Consider the following 13,443-nt stretch of genomic DNA (forward strand, 5'->3'; position numbering starts at 1 on the left):
ACTTCCACCATATACTATCATGTCAGGGGCTGCTGGTCTGAGCGGTGTGGCTGACCCTGATAAGAAGCACTGAGCCCACTGCTTTCAGCCACCTCAATCATCCCACATACCCTTGAGTCTGTTTCCATAATAGTCTGTCTGTCCTTCACTCATTCATTGGTGAACTTTAACTCTGTCACGGTGACCCTGTTTCAACACATCTGAGGTGTGTCTCCATGGATACGGGGTAAATAGTGAAACAGCTATAACTTCACTGTGCGTCCAGATTTATGCACGAGTGCTCGTATAGGCTTATCTCATAACATATGATTTTACCAAAATCTGAACAGATTCATCAGCTTTACTCCTGGCATCACCATGCTCACCGTTAAACCTTTACAGACTTCATTTTAGGGTCAAAGATGCAAACAAACTGGGACACACACAGCAGAAAATCATTGTCTGAAACGGTCTCAAGAAGTTAGGAGCTTTTCAGAATAAATGCCTATCAATTGACTAATCCTTTCAGCCCTGACTCACTCCTGCTGTGTCTAATAGATAACCAAAAGGCATTTTCACTGACCTATTCTCTATTCATTTGCTGAGAGAGAGAGCCATAAGCTTGGGGCCACTCAGTTGACTCCTCATCACTGGCTTCTTCACACCAACTACAGGGCTTTGACACAATGTTGTTCAACCGGTAGCTACTGGGACTATTGGCTCAAACACACATACACACAGAGAAACACAGAGAGAGAGACGTCTGACAGCGTGAGGACGGAGGTAAGTTAAACATTGTGTCTAATGTGTGCACAGAGCCCAGTCTGGTCATGACATGAGCGACTAGTTTACAGTAACCCGACAGGCTCCGCTTCACCGTGTCGTCTTATTGTAACACAAACACACGACTAATACACAGACATAATAGTTCCCTAAAGGCACCACAAATAAAGTGAGTGGCCTCCTTCGTCAAAAACTTTTTAACATGTATACGAAAACAAAAAAAACTGCGCTAACATTGACGCACGACACGTACAGCCTTAACCATGCCCCAAAAAAGTGTGGTCAACTTTAACGAGCAACTTACCAGCTCACTTCCTCCCGTTGCCTCGAGTTGTCCCTCCTGCCCGCCAAACAGCTGCTGCACTAACTTCACCTTAGTTTCATCCAACAGGAGAAAGCCTCGCTGTTCTGTTGTTATTATTATTATTTCAATCCGTCTCACACTTATGGTGAACTTTCATACGATTTGTGTCTAAACTTCTTCTTCTTTCCTCTCCCTTTCCTTCCCTTCCTCCTCCCCCTGCCCCCCCACCCCCTCTACGGTCACGACAGAAGCCACTTCCGCGAACAAATGGCAACGTCATCTGGCCGCGGATCCTGTGCGTGTGCGTGTGCGCGAGGGAGAGTTTTTTGGCCCTGTTTCGCACCTGGCCCATTCAGTACAGATTGCGCAAAAGTAGATGTCCCAGATCGCAAGCCAAAGGCGGAACACAATTTACCTTGAACAAGTGAAGTGAAATTCCGTTTTCGTCCTTTGTTACCGCAAGATTTCAAGTGCCTGTGTTTTCCCCTGCACTGACATCATCATCATCATTGCATCAACTTAAACTCATCAGTATAGCCTAGTACATTTATAGCCTATATGAGATGTTGTATTTTTCCTAATGGGCAACAGCCTACAGCTGTTCTGTATGGTTCATATGGCCTGCCTGCGTCACTTGTCCTCGAGTCCTCATCAGCACAGTTTTGATTATTGATTATATCTCTCTCTACCTTTAGTATACACTTGGGTTAACTCCAACAGTTCCAGTGTAACAGCTAATACATATGCATAATAACATTTTTTTTTCACAGTGAATATTTAGATATGCCAGTCAGAATGATCTAATTAAAATGTGTATTTTGACATTATCTCATGGTTATGAATTATGTTAATTCTGAGAATTTCTGACCTATAATTGTATTCTATATACTATATAACAATAATTGGTTCTCTCTGGGTCAGAGGGAATTTATGCAGATTTTTCGGTTTACCACCTTCAGAACTTCAAAGAAATTATTTATTTGATTCTAGACTTCACACCACCGATGCTTTCTCAGACCAGCAACATGTTGTGGTTAACAAGCTATGCACCTTTCACCCAGGTTTCAGTTTCATCTATTTTTACAGAGCAGCACCAGATTCGTGGTTGTAGACGAGCCAGAATGCGCCACCCGCAGGACAGGGGAGTAAATCGCTCGAGCCATAAAGTTATTAAATACGAACATGTGTGTGTGTGTAGGACTTGGCCCCTCCAGCCAGCAGAGGCAGACATCTTTACACTCACTGTGTGTTTTCAGCCTGAAGAAGAAGAAGCGGCTGCTCGGCATCTGTTAGCATCACGCTATCTGAGTGATTGTGATGCGGACTGACTCTTCGTAGACGTATGAATTGTCGGTAAAGTTAATACCTGTCATCAAACGACCCAATCCGTATCAGTTTTTATTATTATTATTGGCTTTCTAGCGTAACCATACATCAATGAGCAATGAGCATAACGCGGACAACATTTTCATTCACTTCCGTGTACACGATGAAGCGGTCCCTTTAAGACCCGCCTCCCTTCACCTGATTGGCTGCTGTACATGTCCGAAAACCGGTTCTTCGTTTTGATTGGACAGATGACGGCTTGTGTTTTGAGTGACATGTAGCTAGACATTATGATACGCAACGAGGACATATGCGGTTTAGGAGTAAGTTGCCTCGCTTTTGATGAGTTTGGTGTTGTTTCTATGTAAAACAGTGTATCATATAGGTGTCCGCGGCATGTGGTAGAAGAGCTGTATTAGTATTATAGATTTCTAAGTATTATGTCAGCGTACGTGACTTCTACCACACTGCTTGCTTGTTGTCAATGTCGCCCTCGATGGCTTAAGAAACCTAGCGGGGAGCCTTGTCTCAGCTAGCGAAGATTTGCCCTAATAAAGGAAGGTGCTGTATGCAGCCTTCATTTGTGTCAGTTTTGTGAGGACGAACGGATGTCATTGTGCGTCATTGCATTTCGTTGCGTAAGTTTTCAGTGTTACGCAATTTAAAATGTGCAGTCAAGTGCATAGTACTGTAGCCTGCACCTGCAACTGCCACTTCATTACCCAGAGGGTTAATGTTAACAAACTAACAAGACAATTACAACTACCCAAATTTTTAACCCTAGATAAACCCCAAACTCGTACTATCTGTGTACCCGACCTCTCTTGAGTGCTCAACTCAGCTGGCAGCTGTCCATCAAACCTTTGTCCCCCTTCTCTGTCCACAACTTTTCACTTCATCCTATCATAACAAGTTGTATTCAATCTTGATTATTTTCACGCTCATCTCCATGTTTATGCATTACTGAACAATAGGCACATTGCACATTGAAGTGTGTAGGCTACTTGCACTACAGTTCACCTGGAGCACTTAGCAGTTTACTTGCAATTCATAAATTCATATAGCTACTGGATGAAACAACGGGTGTTTCATGTCACTTTAGAAATCTGATCAACAGAACACATTTGCAGGATCACCATCACCAGCTTAGGTTTTGGGTATCCGTTAATTGGGTGTATCAGTGTAATTGATATGTAGCAGCCCCTTGAAAAAGAACCAAAATATTTCCCCAAATTCATCATCAACATCAGAATATAGTAGGCTATCTGAAATACAGCTAACCATTTCTTATTTCACCTTCAGCCATTGAACCTCAGCCCTAAGCCCTGACAGTATAGAACACTCACTGTTTCTCTGTGCTGCTGAAAAGCACAAATTGATTGAAATGTCTTATCGTCTTTTTTCTCTTCATGTCCCTTTTCCAAGTTATTTCCTGACACAAGAATGTTATGAAGCAGAAGAGGGTCTGAGCTGGAAAGTTCAATGGACTCTTCATGTTGACGTAAGGTTTGACAAGATTTTGTGTGTGTGTGTGTGTCATTAACACTAAAATGTATTGCCAACTCGAGGTACCTTGCACTTATGTGGTAATGAGTTGTTACTGATTTGAGGGATTTAGCTAGTTGTTCTTTTACAGACTTGTGCAGTTCACAGATACACGACTTCACATTTGAATTATGACATAGCTAATCCATGAGCAGAGAATGTAAATGTTTAATTCACAGCGTGATATATTTCTGTGCTCCGTCTCCCAGCCTTTCTCTTTCCCAGCTGAGCAGAGGAGTGGTGCGTGTGAGGAGACTGGCGGCTCAACTCAGCAAAGCAGCGATGTCCACAAACCACCAGGACTCGGCTCCGTCCTCTGCAGCCAACGGGGATGTTCCCACTGCAGCAATTCTCATCATTGGAGATGAGATCCTCAAGGTGAGTTATAGTCGACAGATGGTTTAAAGTTTTATTTGAGTGACTGATACTAACCCACTGGGAATCCTTGAAAGTTTGTGGATTTAAGAATATCCAAATAAATATGAGCACTTGAATATATACATACATCCTAACATGACACCCTAATTCATCAGCATGCCCAGAATCCACATATTTTTTTTATCCTGAAGAAATCCCTATGAAGGTTTTCTGATGAAGCAACAGTGCTGAGTTTGAAGATGACACGTTCACCATTATTTCTCAACTTGACATGATAATGGTTTAAACATGAAGCCTTTGATTTTGTCCAATGTCATGTCAAGCAAGACTTTGAAGTCATGGTTAAGTCCTTGAATGTGATGCTGAACTGAGGGTGGCAACACTGACTTGACTAACTGACTGTCTCCTGTCGTCCTTTGTCTTCCAGGGTCACACGGTGGACACCAACAGCGCCTTCCTGACACGAGCGCTGAGGAAGCTTGGAGTGTCTGTGCAGCGGATTACAGTTGTTCCAGATGTACAGGAGGTCATCGCCAAAGAGGTGGCCCTCCTCTCGCCCCAGCACACACACCTCATCACCTCCGGAGGCATAGGCCCCACCCATGACGACGTCACATTTGAGAGTGTCGCCATGGCGTTCCAAGAGGAGTTACATCCGCACCCGGAGCTCTCCCAGCTGGTTAAAGAGTTCTTTGGGGCGGTGGACAAAAACAGTGCTGCTATGAAGCTGGCCATGGTGCCTCGCTCAGCCAAACTCAACTATGGAACTGATTCTCAGACCGGACAAAAGCTCCGCTATCCACTGGTGAGTCAGCAAACAAATTTTAAAAATGCATTTCAAATTATTCCCAAGGCATGACAGACCACTGCCCGCTACATGTTACCGACCCCCGGTGTATTTGCAATACATTTTTCGCACAACTTTCTGGAAGATTTTAACTCCCCAAGCAAAACCCATAATATTCAATCTGTTCTATCCTTCATAAGACAGATTGCTGCAGTAACTATTAACTAGAAATTGCAGGTGTGAAAAACAGCATCCTATAATTGAGCAAAATACTTCCGCTGGACTTTTACAGAGTGAAAGACATGCAAGTATTTGCCTTCCAGTTTGCTGAAATTCAGAGTTTTTGAAATGTTGAGTTTTCCAATAACATATGCTTAACAAAGCGCTACGCTATCTTTGATGAAACACATAAAGATGAAGGCAATACAACAGTTGATCACTCTGGGGAAATACGAGGAAGCACCTTTCAAGTAGAATGTAGAAGCTACAGCATCCCACTTAAAAGTAATACATTTTCATCATATCTTATTCAAATCAATATAAGATTACAGACTTAAAATTCTGTGGCAGTAAAGAAGATAAGACTCACAGTAGTACATTGCTCATGCGCAGACGTTGAGAAATGTACTACTGTGAGTCTTATCTTCTGTACTACTACTCATGTCTGCGTCTTCAAACTGGAAACACACTGAGCCAAAATCCACTGCAGGTAGTACAACTGACTTATGTCCAACAACCCCAACTATCACTTTCAATTGGAGCTAGAATTTTTGACTGGCCCATATTATAAATGTTGTTTAATAAATGTCCATCCCCTGTTCCCAGGTCAGTGTGCGTAACGTGTATATCTTCCCTGGGATCCCGTCTCTAATGGAGAGAGCCTTCAGCGGGCTGGAGCACCTCTTTGCTGGTTCTGGGACCACTTTTCACACTTGTGAGGTAACCGAGACAGACCCTGCCATTTACAAAATATCCGCCATCACAATACTGTGTTGTCATAGTGCAAGGAAGCTCACCAAACTTCATTGTATTAGGTGTTTGTGGATGCCGATGAAGCAGAAATCGCCCCTGTGCTGACCAAACTACAGGCTTGTTGGGGGAAGAAGGTGGCCCTAGGCTCGTACCCCGACTGGCTGAGCAACTATCACCGAGTCAGGCTAGTCCTGGACTCAGACAGCCAGCAAGAGGTGGACAAATGCCGGGCGCAGCTGTTGGATGAGCTGCCCAAGGGCAGCGTGGTGCCCTTAGTCACTGACCCAGTGTCCATCGCCACCGCCGAAGTGTACACGCTGGCCAACAATGGTGAGGGGTAGACAGGGTCCAGAGGGTGGTGGTAGGAGAGGATAGTTAAACTGTGGCAGCTCAATATGAGTTGAATATTGAAGAGAACTTCTTCACTTTACACAGGCATTGGGAATAATAAAAGAAGCAAAGAGATGAAAGTGATTATAGCTGTAAAAGCATAGTGGATTGTAAAAAAGAATATAACTGGTATGAGACTGAACAGAGAGTAGAGTCATGCATCAGTAACTAAGATAAGACAAAAGACAAGCAGATATTTTCATTCTAAATTGGACATATAAATGGGGGATCATTTATTTAACACCTAACAAAATTTGACTACTCCCCCTGTAAAACACCCTCTCACTGTGGACTTCATTTCACACAGGCACGCCATTTGGTGAGAAAGTTATGTCCGCTCTGAAAACGATAGAGGCTGCACTGGATTCGTATTCAACTGAGGAGGTCTGTGTCGGCTTCAACGGAGGGAAAGACTGCACGGTGCTGCTCCATCTCTACTACGCTGCGCTGAAACGGTAAGAGGAGGGGAGAGGACCAGATGAGACAATTAGAACATTTAGGGGAAGGAGTGATTTAATCAGGACAAGGCAAATGACCTGAGAGAGAAGAGATGAAAGGGAGATTCAAATTAAAAACATAATGATAGCACTTCTGCACAGTGGGATGTAACGGTAAGAAGTGAAGAGGAAAATGAGGTGGAGAGTAACAACGAGACTGAGAAAAATGTCGTACAAGACGGACTACTTACTTGACTTTTCTTGTCCTGTGCTGGACAGATAGGCGGAGATAATGATAAGGACACTTATCTAATCTTTTTCTGTCTTGCTTTTATTTATCTTTTTTTAATGTCCCATTTCCTCTTCCTATCACTCTCAGACGGTATCCGGACAGTAAAGACAAGGTGAAAGCTCTGTATATACGTATCGTCTCTCCGTTCCCAGAAATGGAGAGATTCCTCCAGGACACAATTAAAAGGCGAGTATAACAGATCAATACATTTCAGTGGATACTTTTCAGATTTATTTGATGTGTTTTATCTGTTTACTAGATGTCACTAAGCAAATATGTTGTATATAAAGGTTTTCTGGTCAAAACAGGGTCCAGATCTTTCCCATGTCACAACACATTGGCTCATTTTTTTTGCCGACGTGTCTTCCCACAGATACGACCTGGATATCTTCTCTGTGGAGGGCAGTATTCGGCAGGCGCTGAGCGAGGTGCAGGAGAGGAGGCCGGAGCTGAGAGCCGTCCTGATGGGGACCAGGAGGAGTGACCCCTACTCACACACACTCACAGCCATGTGTCCCACTGACCCCGGCTGGCCCGACTACATGAGAGTCAACCCACTGCTGGTGAGACACGCGCACACACACACACGCGCGCACACACACACACACACACACACACACACACACACACACACACACACACACACACACACACACACACACACACACACACACACACACACAGTCACACTGTTGTATTGTGTCACCGTCATAAAGAGACCTCAAAATCAACATAGGTCTTCCAAGGAAAACATACATGTAGCACTCACATGAGATAGTTGAAAATAAAAAACAGATGGAATTCAGGTTTACTTTGCCTGGTTTTTCTTTCATTATAACCATAAAACTCAAATGATCCTTCAGTCACCCAACTTCATTTGAGGCTATAGTGTACGTATATGTTGCTGCGGCTTTTCGACAGGGAATACAAATATGGAAAAACAAAGAAAAAACTCCAAGGCACTCTCTTGAGTTAATAAAAATGCCTTTAATTAATCTGGCATTGTCACAATGACATGTTTAAATTGACTACGACACGTTTCGGCATCAAGCCTTCATCAGGGAGTCAAACAGATAATTCAGATACACCTAGGTCTTTTGTCTTGGTGTTTAGCCAATGACAAGTTGCCACTCAACTCGATTGCTGTGACCCAGAGTGGTTGTGGTCAGCAGCCAAATCCTGCAGAAGGGGCTTGGCTATAACCACAGGTAACAAGGCTAAATAAAGAAAAAACAATGGTCACTATATAAACTTTTCAAATGCATAAAGGGTGCAGATTATAAAAATACAACAATAGATCCTGGATAAGGAACAACAATCAATACAACAAAAAATGGTATAACAATCAATGACACAATGAATACAATCTTGGGAATACAAATATGTTTTCACTGCTCTGAACAGGCAGTATCCACAGGTTACACTTAGTGTACATCCACGCTGCTATGTTTTACATTAATATGCATCACGTTGGCTACAGTTCTGCCTGCTGTTCACACTGCACTGGAGTTTTTGAATGCCTGAAACTGAGACCTTTGGGAAGTCTGCTGTTGTTCCGAGTTCCTGGTATTTTCTGCAGCTAACCAACTGCATAGAAAACACTGTGCTTCCTTTGTACACTGGCTTGTGCAGGCTCATGTGATTGTATGTATGAAAATACACAGCCTTAATGTTACTGTTTAAGGTAATTCAGCAGCCTTAACTATACGTATATACAGTCAGCTTCACGTATTTGAAGTCACTGCAAGTCGGTTGTGTTGGATCGAATTTTTGTAGGTTGTAACCTCAAATGTTTTTGCTCCTCATCCATCTGTGTAGTCTGTTGTGAATGCAATGTCACTTTCTTCATTTGAATTTTAAAAACGCATTCAGAAAGGGCAAATCCCTTCAGAATGGCAGCTCATGGATATATATGAGTGAGGATGAGACGGTCACAAGCCCATAAAATACGCTGTCTTCCAACACTCCACAGGATTGGACGTATCATGACATCTGGTCGTTCTTGAGGACATTATATGTGCCCTACTGTATTCTCTACGATAAAGGGTAAGAACAAATCCACCCCCTTCTTTTGTACATTTTCTGTAAACGCCTTTGGTTTTTGGGTCTTTAAACTCCTGCGTCGACCTGCAGGTACACTTCACTGGGCAGCATGGACAACACCTGTCGAAACGTGTCCCTCCAGATGGTGGATGGGAGAGGGGTGACACGGTACAAGCCGGCCTACCGCCTGGAAAATGAAGAAGAGGAGCGCAACTCCCGTGCCTGATGTAGCATCACTCTTCACGGTTACCTGTTGCTGATGAAGCCAGATTTTCAGATCATTAATACGTCAAAAACCTCTGACCTGGACTTTAACACCACTGACTGAAGAATGAGACTGTGAGGGAAGTCTGATTGCATGTGTGTGAGTGTGTGTTATCTTTGTTACTCCTCTATACTTGTGAGTCTATAAAGTAATGGCTCTCTGTGCTGTTGAATAAAACATCAATCCGTGTCATTTTCTTTCTATTGTCATGTTTCTATTTTAAGAAGAGTCTCACATTCAAATGGCAGCCTGCAGGGCTTTCAATATACCTCTTGATTTATCTCATTCATGAATCCATTTGTCTTATTTCTAAATCCAATAAGGCCAATCTGCCCAGAAAGACAGCCTCTATCAAAATGTATTAGTAAATAATGTGAAAAGGTTTTCTGTCAAGGTGAGAAAATCAGGTTTTGGAAACTTAGTGTGCAGCAGCATGGACAGACTACTGAAGGTCAACCAGCAGGCTCTTATTGATTCATCTGTGTCTCACACTGAATATCCATAATTGCAGACCACTGTGTGTTAAACTGAGCATCTTTGCAGCGAAGCCTTTACTGTGGGGGAAAAACAAAAAAGCCTTCACTTTGATGTTGTAGTTCTCCGTGCGCACCTCACGGGCGCGTTGTTCTCACGTTTTCCATTTAGCACCGGTGATTACAATAAATTACCTTCTCTGTTCCCAGACATGATTGAATCCAGGCTCATCGATCCTCTCTCTCTCTTTCTCTCTCTCTGTCTCTCTCTCTCTCTCTTCCTCGCCTGTAGATTAGTCAACGCCGCGCGCAGCGAGGATCGATACCGGCCGATCTAATAAAGCGGGTCGCTTACGAGGCCACCGCGGGGCTGCACACACTGTTACACCAGCAATTACCACCTCCAGCCCGGCCCCTCATACCCCTTTAACTTATCTGTCCGGGCTTCACGGCTTGCTTGATTTATTAATAATAACAGTAATAAAAGAGGCAATGAACAGAGGCTTTATAATCACAGCAGAGATGTAATGGTGTGTGTGTTTTGCTGGTGCGATAAACACGCCGGGACATTGTCTGGAATGATGATATTTGTGTGCAAGAAAATTATAGTCCTATATTCTTACACTGTGTCTGAGGTGGTTGCTCAAACTTTGTCCTACTTACAGGCCACATGAGGTGAATATCACTGCTATAAAGGCTATTTTGAAAAACTGCAGGCTACATTTGACACTGATATTTGACATTAAGTTGACTATTCGGAGGTTTACATTTACTCAACTGCTCTTTATACTTCTAGGTCCACTTTACTGGAGTATCACCATAGGCTACTTCTATTCATAGGAAGACATGGCACTTTTCAGTCCACGCTTTATCTGACAATTATAGAGTTGGTTGTAAGATAAAGATTTTCCCTGATAATTCTATGATGAAATACTAAACATTATCAAGATAAAGGGTAAACCACTGCTCCCCCACCTTAGTGTCAGCTTGGTGCCTGTGACAGGTTTCAGGTGTTGATGGATTGTCAGCAATTTCATCAAAGAGAGATTTTCATTTTAAATGTCTCTAATGGTTTCATTTAATTCATTTGAGCCCAAAGAGGTAAAAGTATCCAACCTTTCCATAAAAAAAGAAACGACAGAGAAAAATGTAGCAGAACTTTTCTTTTCCCTGTGTCCTACACTATTAATCATCTTAGGGTCCCTCAGGGCTGACCCCCTAGGTGGGAATAAAGGGGCTAAACTCCCTGGATGTATTCCTCGGATGCCTCAGAGTATTATGATACAGTATTACCAACCTAGTAATATATCAGTGAGAGGGATTTATTCCTATAATCAGTACTTAATATTTATATACTTTTTCCTTATCATAATTCTACTTGAACTCAAGGTTTTATAAGCTTTTAGTTGAGTTCTTTCGCACTGCATTTTCTATCACTACAAGGACACAAGTCCGCCAGGTGCCAGACACGAAATGTGTTTGGACATTTGTATGAAGTTTATTGTTTTTGCCCCTTGGCTCCGTTGTCTTCCACAATCTCCTCGTCATCCTCTTTCAGTTGTCACTCCATCATGCTCATTTGCCTGTTTCATTCTTCATGCTTTTTGGCATCGTTGGCTTCACTACTGTAGTCACCATGCCACTTCCTTCCTCATTGTAGTATGTTTTTGTGGAGTTTTTCCTCATGAATTTTCTTGAGTTTTAATTTTAAGTCAGAAAAAACATCCGGGGTGACATAGTGGGAGGATATGGGTACTGACTTCCAGAGGCCTAGGATTGTGTGAACTAAAATACTTCTCTCTTTCTGTGTGTGTGTGTGTGTGTGTGTGTGTGTGTGTGTGTGTGTGTGTGTGTGTGTGTGGTCTTCAGCGGCATATTTATGAATACCCTTTTTCTTTTATTTCACACTGCTCTGCTTTTGACACCAGGTTTGTTTTCAAATCTACAGAGCTGCAAACAAAACATTCTTGAAATTCTGATACAGCAACTTTGGTGTCATCTGAGACAAAGTGGAACAAGGAGGAATAAAAAGTGCCCCCCTCCCACCACCACTCCTGTGCATATTTAACTTAATTGGTTCTCCAAAGACAAATTTTGGTGCGGCTGGTGGAAGTAAGATCAGAGCAACCACTTAAGGTGATGTGAGGATAAGAAGAAGTCGGGTGATCAGAGCTACCCCCTGTATGTTAGGCCCATAATTCCTTGCTGCTCTTTCAATACACTCCAGCGTTTCTTTCCAAATCTCCCAGGTGGGACGGAGTTATACCCGAATCCACAGAGCTAACGGAGTGTGTGATATGGACTCAGCATGACTTAAGATCACACTTGGCGTGACTTTGTACAAAAACATGTGACAAGCTTTGATATCAGAGTGAACTATCCATTTCAGATGCTCATAGATGTGAGCCTGCCTCGGTGACTGTGATGCTTTTCTCTAAAGGAATATGTTCCTAATCCAATTCCTCAGCAGTTCCTGCAGTGTAAAACGAGACTTGAAGCAGCATGAGACAGCAATTCAGGCGATGTCCTAGGAGGGATGCTTAACACAGAGGATGAATAGACACTCCATTGTCAGAGAGCATCAGGAGAGAAGGGAGACCCTTGAGTCTATGCAAATTACCAACCCATCTGCATGTAAAGCCAACCGACCAGAACACGGAAAATAGGATGTTTGGTATCAAAGTGTCACACATTAAACGTGGATGAAAGTAAGAGAGAAAGAAATGAAAGGGAGGGAGGAATGAAGAAGGAGGCTCCTTTGCTCGCTGCCATGTGAAGTGTGACTGACTTAGCTCGTTTGTGTCTGGTTTTGGTCTGTTCAAATAAAAGCCAGTCTAATAATCCTAAGTTTGTCACAGCTCGCAGTCCGGTACACAGAACCAAGACCCCCTGCTCAAAGCCGCACACATGGGATGCATTCAGAAAATGCCTTTCACACTGTGGGCTCGCTTTAATGTAAAGGGCTGAGGGTCTGTGAAGCTGTGACCAGCCATGCTGACAACTGAGAAGAAAAATTCAGACCAACCCAACTCAACTGGAGCTCATTTGCACTCAACAGCCATAACTTAAACATGGTGCAGGGTGTTAGAAAGATGAGAGATGTTTAGCACTAGAAAGACCCAGTCACAGCGACAGATTCCTGTTTTTATAGATTAGGGCTGGGTTTTCAAACTTCCTTAGTCCTTCCGAGACTTTCCTTAGACCAATTTTCTGCACAAATGAATGTTAAATATTCAAAAATCAGGCATAGAAATGGTATCCATCTATGTTTATCTCCTTCAGATGACATCTTGTTCATCCTTTCAGGACCGAGACATATTGCTTGAGATGTTTTTCAGAATGTTTTAAATGAATGGTTTTGAATGAGAAAGTCTAATGTTAGGCTATCACACTGTCTGCAGAGGTTGGTGCATTAGCAGATATAGCTGTTGACAAGCATTCTTGCTTCAGCTACACATCAAAACAGCTA

At 42.9% G+C, this 13,443-nt stretch overlaps 2 protein-coding genes across 7 annotated transcripts in view; one reads left to right on the forward strand and one right to left on the reverse strand.

Moving 5' to 3' along the window:
• The window catches only part of shc1 (SHC (Src homology 2 domain containing) transforming protein 1), a 20,200-nt gene extending 18,908 nt beyond the window's left edge, over positions 1-1,292 (reverse strand). For 3 of the 4 annotated variants that reach the window (XM_083990229.1, XM_083990232.1, XM_083990231.1), the window contains exon 1: positions 1,067-1,286. The gene's annotated coding sequence lies outside the window, so the exon portion shown is untranslated. Of the gene's footprint in view, positions 1-1,066 lie in introns of all 4 variants that reach the window. The other variant, XM_083990230.1, reaches the window with a different exon arrangement.
• Positions 744-9,686, forward strand: flad1 (flavin adenine dinucleotide synthetase 1). 3 transcript variants are annotated; one of them, XM_083990234.1, is made up of 11 exons: positions 744-762; positions 3,818-3,893; positions 4,147-4,315; positions 4,743-5,120; positions 5,928-6,041; positions 6,137-6,404; positions 6,772-6,919; positions 7,281-7,379; positions 7,567-7,756; positions 9,166-9,239; positions 9,327-9,686. In XM_083990234.1, the coding sequence occupies exons 2-11, from the start codon at positions 3,886-3,888 to the stop codon at positions 9,460-9,462; spliced, it is 1,584 nt and encodes a 527-aa protein (XP_083846360.1). In that variant the 5' UTR covers positions 744-762; positions 3,818-3,885; the 3' UTR covers positions 9,463-9,686. The 3 variants fall into 3 exon arrangements, with proteins under 3 accessions (XP_083846360.1, XP_083846361.1, XP_083846359.1); XM_083990235.1 differs by lacking the exon at positions 744-762 and adding an exon at positions 2,401-2,419; XM_083990233.1 differs by lacking the exon at positions 744-762 and adding an exon at positions 2,469-2,715.
• The last annotated feature ends 3,757 nt before the right edge of the window (positions 9,687-13,443 follow it).

This window comes from Trachurus trachurus, assembly GCF_905171665.1.
Source record: "Trachurus trachurus genome assembly, chromosome: 16".
Taxonomy (NCBI): domain Eukaryota; kingdom Metazoa; phylum Chordata; class Actinopteri; order Carangiformes; family Carangidae; genus Trachurus; species Trachurus trachurus.